This window comes from Berghia stephanieae, chromosome 4 (assembly GCF_034508935.2).
Source record: "Berghia stephanieae isolate SIO BIC M18660-M18661 chromosome 4, UCSD_Bste_1.3, whole genome shotgun sequence".
NCBI lineage: Eukaryota > Metazoa > Mollusca > Gastropoda > Nudibranchia > Aeolidiidae > Berghia > Berghia stephanieae.
The window spans coordinates 60,468,484-60,484,168 of NC_088363.1; the positions used below are offsets into that span (position 1 = coordinate 60,468,484).

At 36.0% G+C, this 15,685-nt stretch overlaps 1 protein-coding gene across 2 annotated transcripts in view; it reads right to left on the minus strand.

Moving 5' to 3' along the window:
- Nucleotides 1-14,295, minus strand: part of LOC144970945 (caspase-3-like) — a 51,249-nt gene extending 36,954 nt beyond the window's left edge. The window contains exons 1-2 of one of the 2 annotated variants that reach the window (XM_078911150.1): nucleotides 14,165-14,295; nucleotides 621-779 (exon numbers count right to left, since the gene is read on the minus strand). In XM_078911150.1, coding sequence (XP_078767276.1) covers nucleotides 621-770 — 150 coding nt within the window. In that variant the 5' untranslated portion in view covers nucleotides 771-779; nucleotides 14,165-14,295. Of the gene's footprint in view, nucleotides 1-620; nucleotides 780-2,905; nucleotides 2,928-14,164 lie in introns of those variants that run through there. The other variant, XM_078911151.1, reaches the window with a different exon arrangement.
- Nucleotides 14,296-15,685: the final 1,390 nt, after the last annotated feature.

A 15,685-nucleotide genomic window follows, 5' to 3' on the forward strand; every position in this document is an offset into this window, starting at 1 on the left:
TTGATATTTTTAAAATAACCCGAAGTAAAAAAGTATCAAACTGGGTCAGTAGATAAAGCTTGCACCTCTGTTTTAGTTTGCTTACATCATACACTTCAAAACTCCAGTCATGAAAAAAAAAATTACTCCACCAAAATTTAAGGACATCAAAATTTTACTCACCTATACTACTCTTAGTTAAAAAGTCTTGTCCTTAAATTTTGGTGGAGTCATTTTTTACGCTTTTTTTATTCCAATTTTTATAGCTGAGATGCAGTAGCTAAATTATAAATAAATGTGACAATTTAATGCTCAAGGCGTCCTGCTCCTCAGAAAGAAACATTCCATATCCCTTGAATGTCTTCAAAGAGAACCAAACAACTCAAATAGCTGATTTCACTTTTTTGATAAAATTCATTGTTTCGTTACGTTCTTCTTAATTTCATCAAATTTTGTAACTTGGTTACAAATGCTTGATTAAGATGAGCAACTTTATATTTATTGTTGGCAAGCCTGGATTTATTTCAAAGTCAATGACTTGCCTTAACTGGTTCTTAAGGTTCTGATATATCTCAAAACATAAATAAATAAATGTTTAAATAAATAAACAGATAACTTAAATAAATCTTTTAAATGCATACCTCCATTGAAGATAGTTCATAGTCATTTAATATTTCTTCGCTGACAATTTCTGGTTTTATGTATTTGTATTGGACATCCTTCAAAACTGACCAGTGTTTATGAACAATTCTCTGGATGAAATGTTTGTTTTCCATCAAGTTGGAAGACATGATGAAATTCTGAAGAAAAAAAAGGTTGTTGAAAAGATCATATTGAGCTGAAAGAAAATTTGGATTCATAAGGGTAAATGTTGTGAATTTATCATAGTCGTCCTATGACATGGGGAAGAATTTCAGCTGAGACTGAGAAGTAGTTTCAACGTCCTACAAAGATGAGTACTAACATAGTTGAACTTGATTCTAAATTTCTTTGGAAAATATATAATGTTTTCTATATAATTTGTATAATCCAATCAAGTACCTATTCAGTTCACTTTAAAAAAGAAAAAAAATTAACAAAATTTGGGGAAAGAAGACTCTTGTGAATACAAAATTCAGAGCAGAGTAATGATCAAAACTCCCTATAATGAGCTGTCCAACAGTCAATTCACACTGTCTTGAATAGAGACCTAAAACACCTTAAAAATAACAAAAAATTAAAATCAAAGGAAGACTTTACGAAACTAGCATCCCCAGCAAAAGACCGTGAACTGTGGTAGGAAATGACACAGATGATTAGAGAGGCAGCTGAGGTGTCCCAATCGGATGATTAGGAAGCGAAAGGCCTTAAGTCAGTAAGTCAGTCAAATGTTGTCAATTTTGGCTTAGACAAAAGTGAAATTTATCGCTCAGCGGCTCAGTTAAAATTGGCTACCTTTGGGAGCACAACAGGTTCGAAAGTGAAAAAATAATCATGAAGGCTGTGTGAAAACACACTGGGATGTGTTCAGACACTGCAATTCTAAAAAGCATCGCTCAGCCTTGGCAATATATCCATTGTTAATATAAATGGCCCATAAGTTATGCATAGCGTGGAACATTCCTAATTACTTTACGGTCATTCAACTATGATTCATGAATTCTTTCTTTCTTTCCTTTTTAAAAGTATTTTAATTTGACGAATTGGCTGATTTCAGTTAATTGACTGAGAATTTACAGGTCTATCTTCAGGTACCACTTGTCAAAATGGGATTTGAGTCCGGTGACGTCCTCACTGAGTACGCTTTAGAGACGGGACCACACTTTATTTTGAGTAACGAGTGCCCAGTCGTCCACGTATCCCAGCCTCAGAGAAGAAGTGTTTGGCATGTCGCTAATGTAATCATTAAAAACATTGACGCCAGAACAGATCCCTGAGGGACCCCATTCTTCAGTTTCCTTACTTTACTTGCAGTGTCTCTCAGGGTGATGTGGAATTGTCTTTCTCCTTAGTTTGAAGAGAACAACTTCAAGGTCTTTTTGCACCTTATGATTTTTGCAAGTTTGAGCATTAACCATACATCACCGATAGGTCTATAAATGAAGCACCAGTTTGCCGTTTTCTTTCAAACCCTGCCTCAATATGCTCTGTAACGGCAATGACCTGCTCCGAGGTGCACCTCATTTCCCTGAAGCCCTCCTGCTCGGGTGGCAGGGCAATGTCTAAGATCGGCCCCCATCGGTTCAGTAGAAGTCGCTCCAAGTTTGTACAAGCAGCTCAGAAGTGATATGGTCTGTAACTGTAGGCCTCCTTTGCAGGTTTCCCTGGCTTCAGGATGGCAATTATCTTAGCATGCTTCCATACTTGAGGAAGCTTTCCTTTTGTAAGGACGTCAGACATTGCCTTTGCCAGCCAGGCCCGTGCCATGGGGACCAGATGCGTCATCATATCGGGATATATGCCATCTATCCCTGCTGCTTTGCCTAAAGAATCGCTAATGGCTGCACCCACTTCTCTGGGACTGAACGGGGATGTCCAATCCAACAACTCCGCAGGTAGCGAACCCGAAATCGTACGGCATACCTTGCGAACACTGCACACGAAAGACTCATTCGGGACCTGTTTGCTGCATTAGCAATTTTATCTGCCTCACATTCCGGTGCAGGCGATAATATAATTTTTTCCCCGACAGAGACAACGCTGTTAATGGCCAGGTACTCGTTTTACACCTGAGTACGGTGAGAGAATGTGAGTAAAGAGCCTTTTCCAAGGACTCAACTATGCGCAGAGTGAGACTCGAACCCAGGACCATCTGATCTGAAAGTGAGTGTCATACCACAAGACCACATAGCCGCACTATGATTCAGTACCCCTTAGTAATTAACAATTCTTAAACTTAATACAACGAATTTCGAGCTGTTTGAATGAGATCAAATCTTGGATTTACCAAAACAAGTTAAAATTGAAACTGAGATCTTAATGTGTGGAAGGCTGAGTATCCTTGAACAGGCAAAAAAATCACCTATTACTATTACTCTTGGAAACAGCACAATAGAATTTTCAAATAAAGCAAAAAACCCTTGGGGTCATAATTGAAAAAGATCTTTCCATGACAAGCCACTTGAATAACACCATAAAATCGCTGTGATTATCCCCAGACACCTGTCTGGGGATAATAAACATTTGTTATCCCCAGACACCTGTCTGGGGATAACGAATTTTTATTATCCCCAGACGCATATTTGAAACTCCGCTCTTTTAAACAATTATCCACATTCCAGAATATGGAATGTTTCCAGATGCACATAGAAATAAGGAAAGTTAATAAAATATCTATAAAAACATAAAATTAACCAACATTAAAACCAGTTGTTACTACATATACACAATATGCGTCGACTTCGAAGTGGGTGTCATGGCCGAATGGTTTAGTCGTCTGCCCTGGAAGTTTGACCATAATCGACGTTGTGGGTTCGAATCCTGGTAACGTCACTTTTTTTTGTTTTTTAAAATTCCGTCTTCTTTTTACAGAACGTTGAAAGGGATAAATGTCCCATCCATCCTCCCCCCACCTCTTTTTTTTTTTTTTATTAAACTCTCTCTCTCTCTTGTTTTTTTCTAGTTTCTAGCAAATATATTCGTCCCCACTCCGATCTCAAATAGTGTCTAAAAAGAATAAATAATTAAAAAGCAAACAAACAGAAATATTCAGAGAGCGACCAAATGGTCAGATAGAGGAGAAAAAAAAACAATAATTGTTTTAAAAATAAAAACAATAATTGTTTTAAAAATAAAAACAATTTAAGAAATTCATGCTCAGAAACGGAACATTTACATAAGGTTTAGCAAACAAAAAACTCTAAGGTTTAGGTCAAAATATAAAAAAAAAGAAAAAGAGAGATTTCCCTCGGAGCAGGGAATAGTGCTAACAATAATAATAATAATAATAATAATAATAATAATAATAACAATAATAATAATAATAATAATAACAATAATAATAATAATAATAATAATAATAATAATAATAATAATAATAATAATAATAATAATAATAATAATAATAATATAACAACAATAACAACAATAATAATAATAATAATAATAATAATAATAATAATAGTAATAGTATGATAATAAGAGTATTAATAATAAAAATAATATTATTATTGATAATAATATAATAATGATTATGATGGTAATAGTAATAATAATAACAAATATTACAATTATTATTATTATTATTATTATTATTATTATTATTATCATTTGACCAAAAAAAAAAAAACAAAAACAATAATAGATCTAGACACAGCCGTTTACTGCTTTCACTTTAGTTCGACAGGTAAATTTTGCCGGACGCTAGTTCATAACAGATGACGAGTCACGTCCTGTGCCGAAAGGGAGACTGAGCAATTTTTCCTATTTTGACGATTTTTTTCTCTAGTTCAAAGTGGCATAGTAAAGATGCTATTAGATGTTGCATTAAGATATTTTAGAGTCATAACTAGTGATTTACATACTTTTATTTGATATAATTTTAGTAGATCAGATTAGATTTTATAGGAAATAACCATAAAAATGGGTCCGAAATTTAGTTACTTCAAACGATATAATCAAACATTACATAGTTATCTGAGTTTATACAAATAAATGAGAAATACTGCAATAATCATCAATATTCACAGAGTAGAAATATATAATCAAAGTCATTTTGTAATGAAGCATTGTTGAGATATCGGCTCACCTGTACAACCATATCCTTTTTTGACAGCAATTTAAAAAATGCGTAATCACCGAATTGTAGGGGTTTGTTGATCAAATGATCAAAACGAACTGGTTTTAGTAATGGCAATTGACAATTCTTAGGAAAAGATATGTTATATACATTCCTTTGACGTTTGTATAGATCTAAACTATAATAATAATAATAATAATAATAATAATAATAATAATAATAATAATAATAATAATAATAATAAAATAATAATAATAATAATAATAATAATAATAATAATGACGATAATAATAATAATAATAATAATAATAATAATAATAATAATAATAATAATAATAATAATAATATAGATAATAATAATAATAATAATAATAATAATAATAATAATAATAATAATAATAATAATAATAATAATAATAATAATAATAATAATAACAATAATAATAACAATAATAATAATGATGATGATGATGATGATGATGATGATGATGATGATAATGATCATTTTCATGAAAATAATATAGTGGCTATCACCTAAATGCCTGCTAATTTTGGTAAACGCAATAATTTCTCTTTTAAATATCGTTCTAAATGCCCGTTTAAAAAAATGGAATTCGCCTTTATATGTCCACTCTGACAGAAAGGAAATTAAAAAAAAAAAAGAAAGAAAGAATAATGAATTTTACTGAATCATTTGCGACCGAAGAATTGACTCATCACCTGTTTCCGAGAGTTTTATTTAACTTCCCAACGCCCCAAATTACTATGAATTCATTCAATATAATTTACTCCTCCCCACTCCACGCTCTCCGGCAATTTCCTTCCATGTCCCTCAAACGGCTTTCTTTCCATGAGCGTCCAATCAGCTTTTTACAATTGCCCATTTCCAATTGGTGGCTGAAAAAGGACAATTCTAATTTCAATTATCCACCAGTCGGTCATCAGCAAAGTCAAGAAAGCTCCTCCTACTCAAATCACACATACCCACGAATATGATAGGCCTTGTAGACCAGTCACTGGCCTTTGATGTTACACAACCATCCGCCAGCTTTGATCACATCGCTTTTGATGATGTCACTCAATATCTATCTTCTCTCAACCCCGTTGACTGTACCACGAGTCAACATAAAAGAATATCGCGATGAGGTGCGAATCGTGAAGGTGGAATGACGTAGCTGTGTTAAAGTTATAGGTTCAAAGTTCAATTGTCAGAGAGAACTGATGAGAGATTAAACTGAGGTGGTAAAATGAAAATTGTTTCGTGGTAAAACGTTGCATAAATTAGTTTTATGTACACCAACACACACACACACACACTCTCTCTCTCTCTCTCTCTCTCCAGTGCTGCAACAAAAAAAAGGACGCCTACCAGATAGCTAATACTATTTAAAATGGAAATTTGTTGAAAATGGTCTGCTAATTGAACAACCGAAGCATCGTGGATAACAGAAATGATCATTGTGAATCAGTTGAAACACGTGATATCGATTGTAATACTAATACTAGTAATAATCATATAATATCAGTGTATTTATCTTACTTTTGATCACCACTGTAATAATAATAATAGTAAAAAATAAATAATATCCATTTTTTGACAATAAAAAATCGTGATACATGCATTGAAAAAGATGGGAGAGGGGGGGGGGGGGAGGATTAATGATCAGATAATCAAAGTGAACTGTTATTTTAAAATAAATTGACAATCATAGGTAAAGATAAGTTATAAGTATTCTTTTGAACTTTGTATAGACGTCTAGATCTTAACACATTTTATATATTAGTACTTTTTTATTAACATACGTAAAACCTCACGATTATTGTAAGGAACAGCTTATTGTTACATTTCACAGAAACAGCTTCTAATTAACCAACGTTCTGTTTTCTTTTTTTCACTGGTGGAACTTCACTTGCTAATTCTGGAGCAGTTTGCATGAAATGTTTTTTGACCACATATCTCATTTGAGCCCTTTCACAGCTTATTCGACAGAGTCCATTTGCATTGAGACAATGCTTGTTTTCAGTTTGACCATTCATCTGAGTAAAGAAAAAAAAATCATTAGTTATTATTGATATTGATGATGATGATGATGATGATGATGATGATGATGATGATGATGATGATGATGATAATAATAATAATAATTGTAATTATAATAGTTATAATAATATTATTGATTGTTAGTAATAATACGATAGTGATCGCCTAGATGCCTGCTAATACTAATAATAATAACGTAATAATTTTCCTTTAAAATATAGTTCTAAATGCCCGTTATTCAAAATGGAATCCGCCTATATACCCACTCTGAAATATTTTTAGCAAAAATAAGATAGAGAAAGAAGTTTACTGTATCATTTGCGGCCAAAAAAAGGGATTTATCACCGGTCTGCGAGAGTCTTATTTGACACCTAGACAACGCCCCAAATTACTTTCAATTCATTTCAAATTTACTCCACCTCTCCAGCAATTTCATCCCATGACCTCCAAACTGCTTTCTATCCATGGAGCGCCAATCAGATGTTTACAATTACCCATTTCCAATTGGCTGCTGAAAAAGGACAATTATAATTTCAATCGTCCACCAGTCGGTCATCGGCAAAGTCAAATAAGCCCCTCCCACTCAAATCACATATCCCCTCGAATGTTCGGCCTTGTAGCGCAGTCCACCGGGCTTTTGATGTTACACAATGATCCGCCACCTTTGATCACATCGCTTTTTGATGTTATAATATATCTATCTACCCTCTTTTCTCACGCCCGTTGACTGTACCAACGGGCGATGTAGAAGAATATCGAGGGAAGGTGCGAATCGTGAAGACGGAATGGCAAATCGGTGTGAAAGTTATAGGTTTAAAGTTCAATTTTCACATAGAAATCATGAGAACTTGACTGAACAAGCAATAAAAATCGTTCCATGCTAAAAATGTGCGTACACGAGTTTTACACACACACACACACACACACATGATCCCCCCCCCACCCCCCCCTCTCTCTCTCTCTCTCTGTGAGTGTGTGTGTGTACTACTACTACTACTACTACTACTACTACTACTACTACTACTACTATTACTGCGCTATCATAATCATCATCATCATCATCATCATCATCATCACCACCATAAAACAACAACAACAATAACGTTATCATCACAATTGGACTCGTGTTCTTATGTCTCTGGAGTTTGCCTGAATACGGGACTATTTTGTTAGCCAACAAAGAATCAGACAAGATGTGTTTACACATTCATTGTGCAGAAACCGGTCATTACAAATCATTGAAATAAATGCTATATCAAAAGTAGATTATTACTCTTATATTTACTACCATGTGTTAGGGTACCAAAACTCAGATGACATCAATTTGAATTTTTTAAACAATTAAAAATATTTTTTAGGTTAATTTTAAATAGAAAAATATACATTTTCAAGAGAGAATAAAGTATACTCACCATTTCTTGATATCAATGAAAATAATTGCGTCTTAAAGATGAAAATGTGGCCGTTATATCCATATAAAATAGAAAAATATAGAAGAAGTGTATGGTCAGCAATTGCAGTGTAAAAATGTCGATTTTACGAAATCTGTCGTATAGCCTGACTGACAATGAAATCCAAGCGGTGTATTCTACCTGCAGGGATAAATATAGGCCAGTTTTTACGTTCTGGACATCTGTTATGACGTAACCACACGGTGGTCTCCCCGTCATCGACAGTGGGTCGTTCCCATTGGGGGTGAGGCGGTAGTAAACTAAAGTGAAAGATTTCTAGTGTAATAAACGGCTGTGTAGAGCAAATTAAATAATGAAATAATATTATCGGAGAAATAAAAAATTCAACTGATTAAAAAAAAACTCTTGCTCGGAACTCGGAACAAAAGTGAAAACAATGAAAATCAAGAAGAAAGAAAGAAAAAGTAAAAAAAATTTTTAAAAATGTGTGTGTGTGTGGGGGGAGGGGTCGCGACTAGGTCAAATCTGTGCAGCTAAAAGGAGTAAAATGAAAGGTGGCCTAACCCACTGAGCTGCCTATCCACACCGCTATCGGAATATTTTAAATTCATATATGAGCTAAACATATTTCCACCATTTTTGCTTCCTTGTTTTGGTAGTTATTTTCATCTCTGATTCGAATAAAAAATATGTTGTTGGATCTAGTTTTGTGGACGTGTGATACTAAATTGTATTGTCTTGTGCGAAGAAGACAGGAAAATAACAGGTGTGGGTTTTGGGCTTTGGGGCGAACAACACCATGGCCTAGGAATTCGTCCGCGACATAAAAATTATTCCCGGTCGTCCCCAAAATTGTGGCCAGAATGAGCAAATTATAGAAACAAGAGATGATCAATAAAGTTAACAGGAAGGTAGGTAATGAAAATTTAAATGGTTGGTGAACAGACTTGATGATTAACAACTTTCTTCCTGGTTGAAAATAAAAAGTCAAATTGCCAGTTTGACGTTTTCAGATCAAAGTAACAAAAGACATTTCATTGATCCATTTGCTTTAAAATATTTTTTTTAAAAGAGCTGGATTTGACATTTGATCACTATTTACTTTCATCTTGTGTTAAATATCACTTGATATATTAACTGTTTTGGGACACAACCACTAGTATTTTTTCCAGAATATTTGGTATTTTTCACGCCTAGTTTGGCATTTTGCATAAAATCTTTCTGCCCACTTGCTACATGCGTCTGGGGATAGTATCCCCAGACAGGTGTCTGGGGATAACAAAAATTGGTTATCCCCAGACACCTGTCTGGGGATAACGAATTTTTATTATCCCCAGACAGGCGTCTGGGAATAATGACAGCCAACAAGAACAGAGGCAGACAGAGGATCTTCCGCTCCCTCGTTACTTTACTCTCTCTCTCTCTCTCTCTCTCGCTCGCACACACACACACACACACACACACACACACACACGCATACCTCCTCAGTAATATATTGAGGCTATCTTAGAATGAAAATCGAGATATCATGATGTCGGAATTTAGGATTAGGACAAGGACAACTATACTGAAAGGACAATCATATGGAATCTTCAGGCAACGCTAGTGGGGGCCAACAAAAAATATAGAAAATTTACACCAAAATAACAGCAGGGGCATTATTATATGGCAAGATCTACCTTTTTAGAGAGTGATTGTGAATTCTGGGTCCAAAAAAATATTTAATGATCATTATTATCAGCAGTGAATAGGAGTAGCCAAGAAAAGTTAGATATTCTAATAACTGACCTTATAGCGATTGATTCAGGATGATTTCTTTAGAAGCTTGATTAATGAATGTACATGTAAAATGATGATGAAGATGAAGGTGAACAATTAGATGAAGGGGAAAGGAGATGTAAAATAAATATCAACAAAGGGAGGTAATCTGCGGAGGATGATCCCAAGAAAAAGATGAATACCCAAATATCTACTAAGGGATACAATAGTCGGATTTTTAATAAGGGGCGCACCTTTGTCTTCTTTTTCTCAGCTGTTCACAATGTACAGCTTCAAAAATTTGTATGAACCTCTGGATCATTTTGTCCTAGTAAAATATATTTTTTCACGAATTTTAAAACAATAGGAAAGAATTTCGCTTATTACAGCTATATTAAAAACGATATTAGTAAGTATTGGAATCTAAATATGATTATAGTGTCAAAAATATGATTTTCCGCTTATCCATTTTGAAAGAATTGGTTAAAATGGAATGTTTGGTTAATTGAAACTTATATGATGTTCGTACAGAATCCGAATATGAAGGAACGACATACATGTTTACATTTTATAACAATCAATATACGTTATTGATGAACACAAATGAAAGTGAACATTACGCGCTTCCAACATTATTTTGATTTCAAATTTTTTCAGAAATAGCTTGTTCTTTATGCCAAAGAGGATTACATAAATTTAATGTAGACCGGTCAAAAGTAGAAATTCATCAATTTATGATACAATGTTTCCACAAATATGTGCTTGTGTTCAACAACAATAACATGCAAAACTGAGGGTTGATTGTGAAATTCCAATTCCATAGCTGTGTCCTCTTTAACTAATGACTTATCGATAGATAAAAGTGGACTTCTTTTCGCAGCCTTACAAGAGAGGAACCGATAGAGATTCCGTATCATATCATATTGTTTAAGAGCTTATAGGTTTAAAAGAAAACTTAAAATGCTGTGTGAAACGTTCATGCATAGATACAATTTTTCAAAGTTAAATATAAATATTCATTGTTAATTTGACAATTTTGAGTATTTAATCACTTATTCAAATGAGTTAAAGCTAGAGATTCATATCAGTCTTCGGTAATTGTGACGTGATATAAATAAAAAGCAATAAATTACAAAGTAAGAATGGGATGCAAACTACATTAGTTGTTACTTTATAACAGTTAATGTGTGTTGCTTTTATTCGGAAAATAGTATGATATGAACTCATATTCACTAGCCGGAACTACCGTGTCACAAGATTATTTTGAAAAACGATGAATTCATCTTACTTTGTGGTGCGAAAATGTTTACATTTTTAGCAGAGTAAAATCTCTAATTTTATGACAGGGGTTTTAATGTAGATTTTTATAGGTCGTGAAGATGAAATCTTTTTTGTGATATGGCATCACAATACGGGCCAAAATGTTTATTCAGTTAAAAATTGATTCGGAGGTTGACACAAAGTTTTACAACTTTTGATAGAAGGACATCTGAGAAAAAATGTGACTACTATACTAAAGTTCATTCCTTACAGTCAATGAGTAGCATCAGAATCAGATCCATAGTTCCCTTCCATGTAGTCAAGAGTTAATTAATATAGTTACTTCTCAGATCATTGAAACAAAACTATATATTCAGACTACTAGTACAATCCTTTCAGTCAATGGATCCATAATTCCCTCCCATAGTCACACAGATAATTAGAGTGATTGAGTTGGTTGAGTGTAACTGTTGTAACAGTAACATCTCAGACTCACAGACTCAGATCATCATTCAGAGTACTAGTCCCATACGATTGACAGTCATATCAGCAACCGGAGTGACTATTCTCACCCCCGGGATGAGAATAAAAAATCGATGGAGCTCTCACCCCCGGGATGAGAGTAGAGGTCCTCGCCACTTCTCGCTATTCTCACCCCTGTTAACCAACACGTAGGGAGGGTAGGTAGCCTAGCCTAGCCACCACCCCTTCTCGCTATTCTCATCCCGTATTACTATTACCTAACCAACAGCCAGATATAAATTGAGACAGGGGGGAGAAAGAAAGAGAGAGAGAGAGAGGGGGGGGAGACGAAATAGAATGTGGAGGAGAAAGAGAAGAAGAAAATACCAACATATTAAAATAGAGAAAGAGCGGAGATGGGGAGAGGGCGAGAGAGATATGAAATATTGAGTGGACGAGAGAAAGGAAATACAAACAATATAAAAGATGTAGAGAAATGAAGTTTGGGGTAGGGGGATGGAGAGAGCGAGAAAATATAAACAAGTTAAAATACCTAACGTAGGGAGAAATTGAGACAGCTAAGTCAACATAAAATAATAATATGCCCATAAAAGGAAAAGTCCAATTCTTAGAAATTGGGCGAATCCAGTTCGCTTAAAGAGAGAGAGAGAGAGAGAGAGAGAGAGAGAGAGAGAGAGAGAGAGAGAGAGAGAGAGAGAGAGAAGAGAGAGAGAAGAGAGAGAGAGAAGAGAGAGAGAGAGAGAGAGAGAGAGAGAGAGAGAGAGAGAGAGAGAGAGAGAGAGAGATTTCTAACAATGATTCCCATATCTCAAGCCAGCCAGTCTACATTTTAAATGCACGACATATAAGTCCACCCTCCTTACGTCCAGTACCACGAGAGATTTGATGATCAGGTGAGAGTGGCAAGGAATGGGGGGGGGGGGGGGGGGGGGGGGGGGGTGCTAAGCTGACCCTACACAGGGATGAGAATAGCGAGAAGTGACGGGGGCTAGGCTAGGCTACCCTCCCTACCTGTTGGTTAATGGGGATGAGAATAGCGAGAAGTGACGGGGGCTAGGCTAGGCTACCCTCCCTACTTGTTGGTTAATAGGGATGAGAGCGAGAAGGGACGGGGCACCCTCCCTACCTGTTGGTTAATAGGGATGAGAATAGCGAGAAGGGACGCAGCTAGGCTACCCTCCCTATCTGTTGGTTAACAGGGATGAGAAAAAAGCGAGAAGGGGTGGGTGGCGGGGGGGGGGGGAGGGTGCTATGCTGACCCTACACAGGGATGAGAATAGTGAGAAGGGACGGCGGCTAGGCTAGGCTACCCTCCCTACCTGTTGGTTAACAGGGATGAGAATAGCGAGAGGATGGGGGGGGGGGGGTGCTAAGCTGACCCTACACAGGGATGAGAATAGCAAAAGGGACGGCGGCTAGGCTAGGCTACCCTCCCTACCTGTTGGTTAACAGGGATGAGAATAGCGAGAGGATGGGGGGGGGGGGGGGGGTGTGTGTGTTAAGCTGACCCTACACAGGGATGAGAATAGCGAGAAGGGACGGCGGCTAGGCTAGGCTACCCTCCCTACCTGTTGGTTAACAGGGGTGAGAATAGCGAGAAGGGACGGCGGCTAGGCTAGGCTACCCTCCCTACCTGTTGGTTATAGGGGTGAGAATAGAGAGAAGGGGCAACTACCTTTATTCTCATCCCGGGGGTGAGAGCTCGATCGCTTTTCTATTCTCATCCCGGGGGTGAGAATAGAGGCAGCCTTCGTGTTTACTTGAAAAAGGCCAAAGACCTAAATGTCGTTTGTTTGGTGTTGTTCCCATATATATATGAGTCATATTTACTCACTTTATCTTTCTTTCCATCATTACATATATAGTTAGTTTGACTTTGACTAGGTCAACATTTGTCATTTGGTCTACATCAACAATCAATAAGGAAAAGGGCCGTAGTATAGATTCTAGAGTAATAAATATGTATAACAATAAAAGTAGAGACAACTTCTTTCCAAAAGTGCCAAAGAAGCAACATGTTACTCTGGCATTTTGTTGTGTTCCAGCATCTAGCACAGTCCCAGTCGCAACTTTTATGAGTAAAAATGATATGAGTATATGTTAAAAAAAGGACAAGTGGTCCCATTGCATTGCTATCTACCATTAAATTACTCCGCTCCGCAGGGATCACTATTTTTTTCAGAGAAAGTAAATGCCTATCCTAGATACCTATAGAAAAGGGCATGTTGCATGAGATACCAATGTCAGTGAATCAGTGAAACTCACTCATAAATTTTGCGTGTGACAAAGAGCAACAAATCGCATAACCGACAGTCAGTGGTCTTTACAATTTACAGTACAGTCGAGGAAGGCTGATATTTTTATTAGTCTTGTACTTTTTTGCTTTGTCTGGCACCGTTTCATACACACTTGTTCAGATCTATATCTTACTGGTACCTGTTTTCTAATTTTTCATTAAGACAAACAACAGATTAATATAGGCCTGTAAATATTTATAATAAAATATGGGTTTACCAAATCATTGTCAGGAAATAGATAGAAATTCCCAAGTAAACACAAGGACTCAAAACTAGTGTTGGGTTATTTGATCGCTTTTACTCGATCGACGACCGAGCGCCAAGCCACGAGTCAGTGCTCGATCTCAATGCCGGAAGAGCGAGTCAGTAAAACGATCACTCGATCGCAAAACGATCAAGCGGGTTGTGAGCTTGAGACGATCTTGACACGTGAGACGAGCTTGAGACGATCAGGATTCGAGCGAGCGGAGGGGTAACGAGTGTTTCGAATCATTTCAAATTCAAACGATCACAGTTTGCCATCCGATACCAATCGCCAATGTTTGCACACGGTAGTCTGTGGTTCTTCCACAGCCCTCACTCCTTGTCAGATGTTAGTGTGTCTGGGTGGCAGTGGCAGGGAAATTCGTATAGGTGTATCACGCGTGTGTGACAAGACTTCATTAAACCTACTAAAGTTTGACTATCACACACACACACACACACACACACACACACACACACACACACACACTAAGGCTATTTCTATGACACACACGCATCCCTCTATCAATGAACACTCCTACAGTAGTGCGGCTATGTGGTCTAGTTAAAATTAAAGGACCAATTCGTCCAGCGAGTTCCTCACTACAAATACCTTGGTGTAACAATTGATGACAGGCTCAAGTGGGATGAACACTTGAAAATAATTAGGCATAAGATGTGCAGACGTACATATTTTTTATCAAAACTCTCTCAGTTTAGAATAGATAAAACCCTCTGCACATTATTTTATAGAGCAGTAATCGAAAGTGTTTTGTCATTTTGTATAACAGCTTGGGGAGGCAATTGCTTAGCAGTGGAAAGGAACAAAATAAATTCAAATATTAAAAAATCTATTAAACGCTATATAAATGATGTTGACGATGTAGATCTTTTATACGAGAAATTTTGTATAAATAAAATAACTAAAATATTAAATGACCAGTATCATCCACTAAGACCATCAGTTATTATGTCAGAAAGAAGTGGTCGCCCTTTCTCTATTTCAACGAAAACAGAGAGACACCGAAAATCATTTCTGCCGTCCAGTATTAGGCTTTATAACAACAAGCAATAATCATTTTATACAATTATTTCGCATTTTTACTTTCAAAAAATGTAAATATTAAATTATTAATTTATTTGTTTTGCAATCTTTTCAATTTTTAATTTATAGTGACAGTTTTGACTATTTTACAGTGTTGAAATTATTCATATTATAAAGCGCAGCTCTGTTATGGAGCTACTCCTTTTTCATATATACATCCTATTTCCATTGTATTTTTATCTTATTATGTAAATTATAACACGTCTGTACAAAAAATTTCCTTTTTGGGATGCAATAAAGTATTATTATTATTATTATTATTATTAACTATAGTACTCTTGTCGGCCATGGGTCTAGTGCATTATAATGGTCTAGTGGTATGACACCCGTGTTCGGATCGGAAAGTCCTGGGTTCGAGCCTCGCGCTCGGTGCATAGTTGAGTCTTTGGA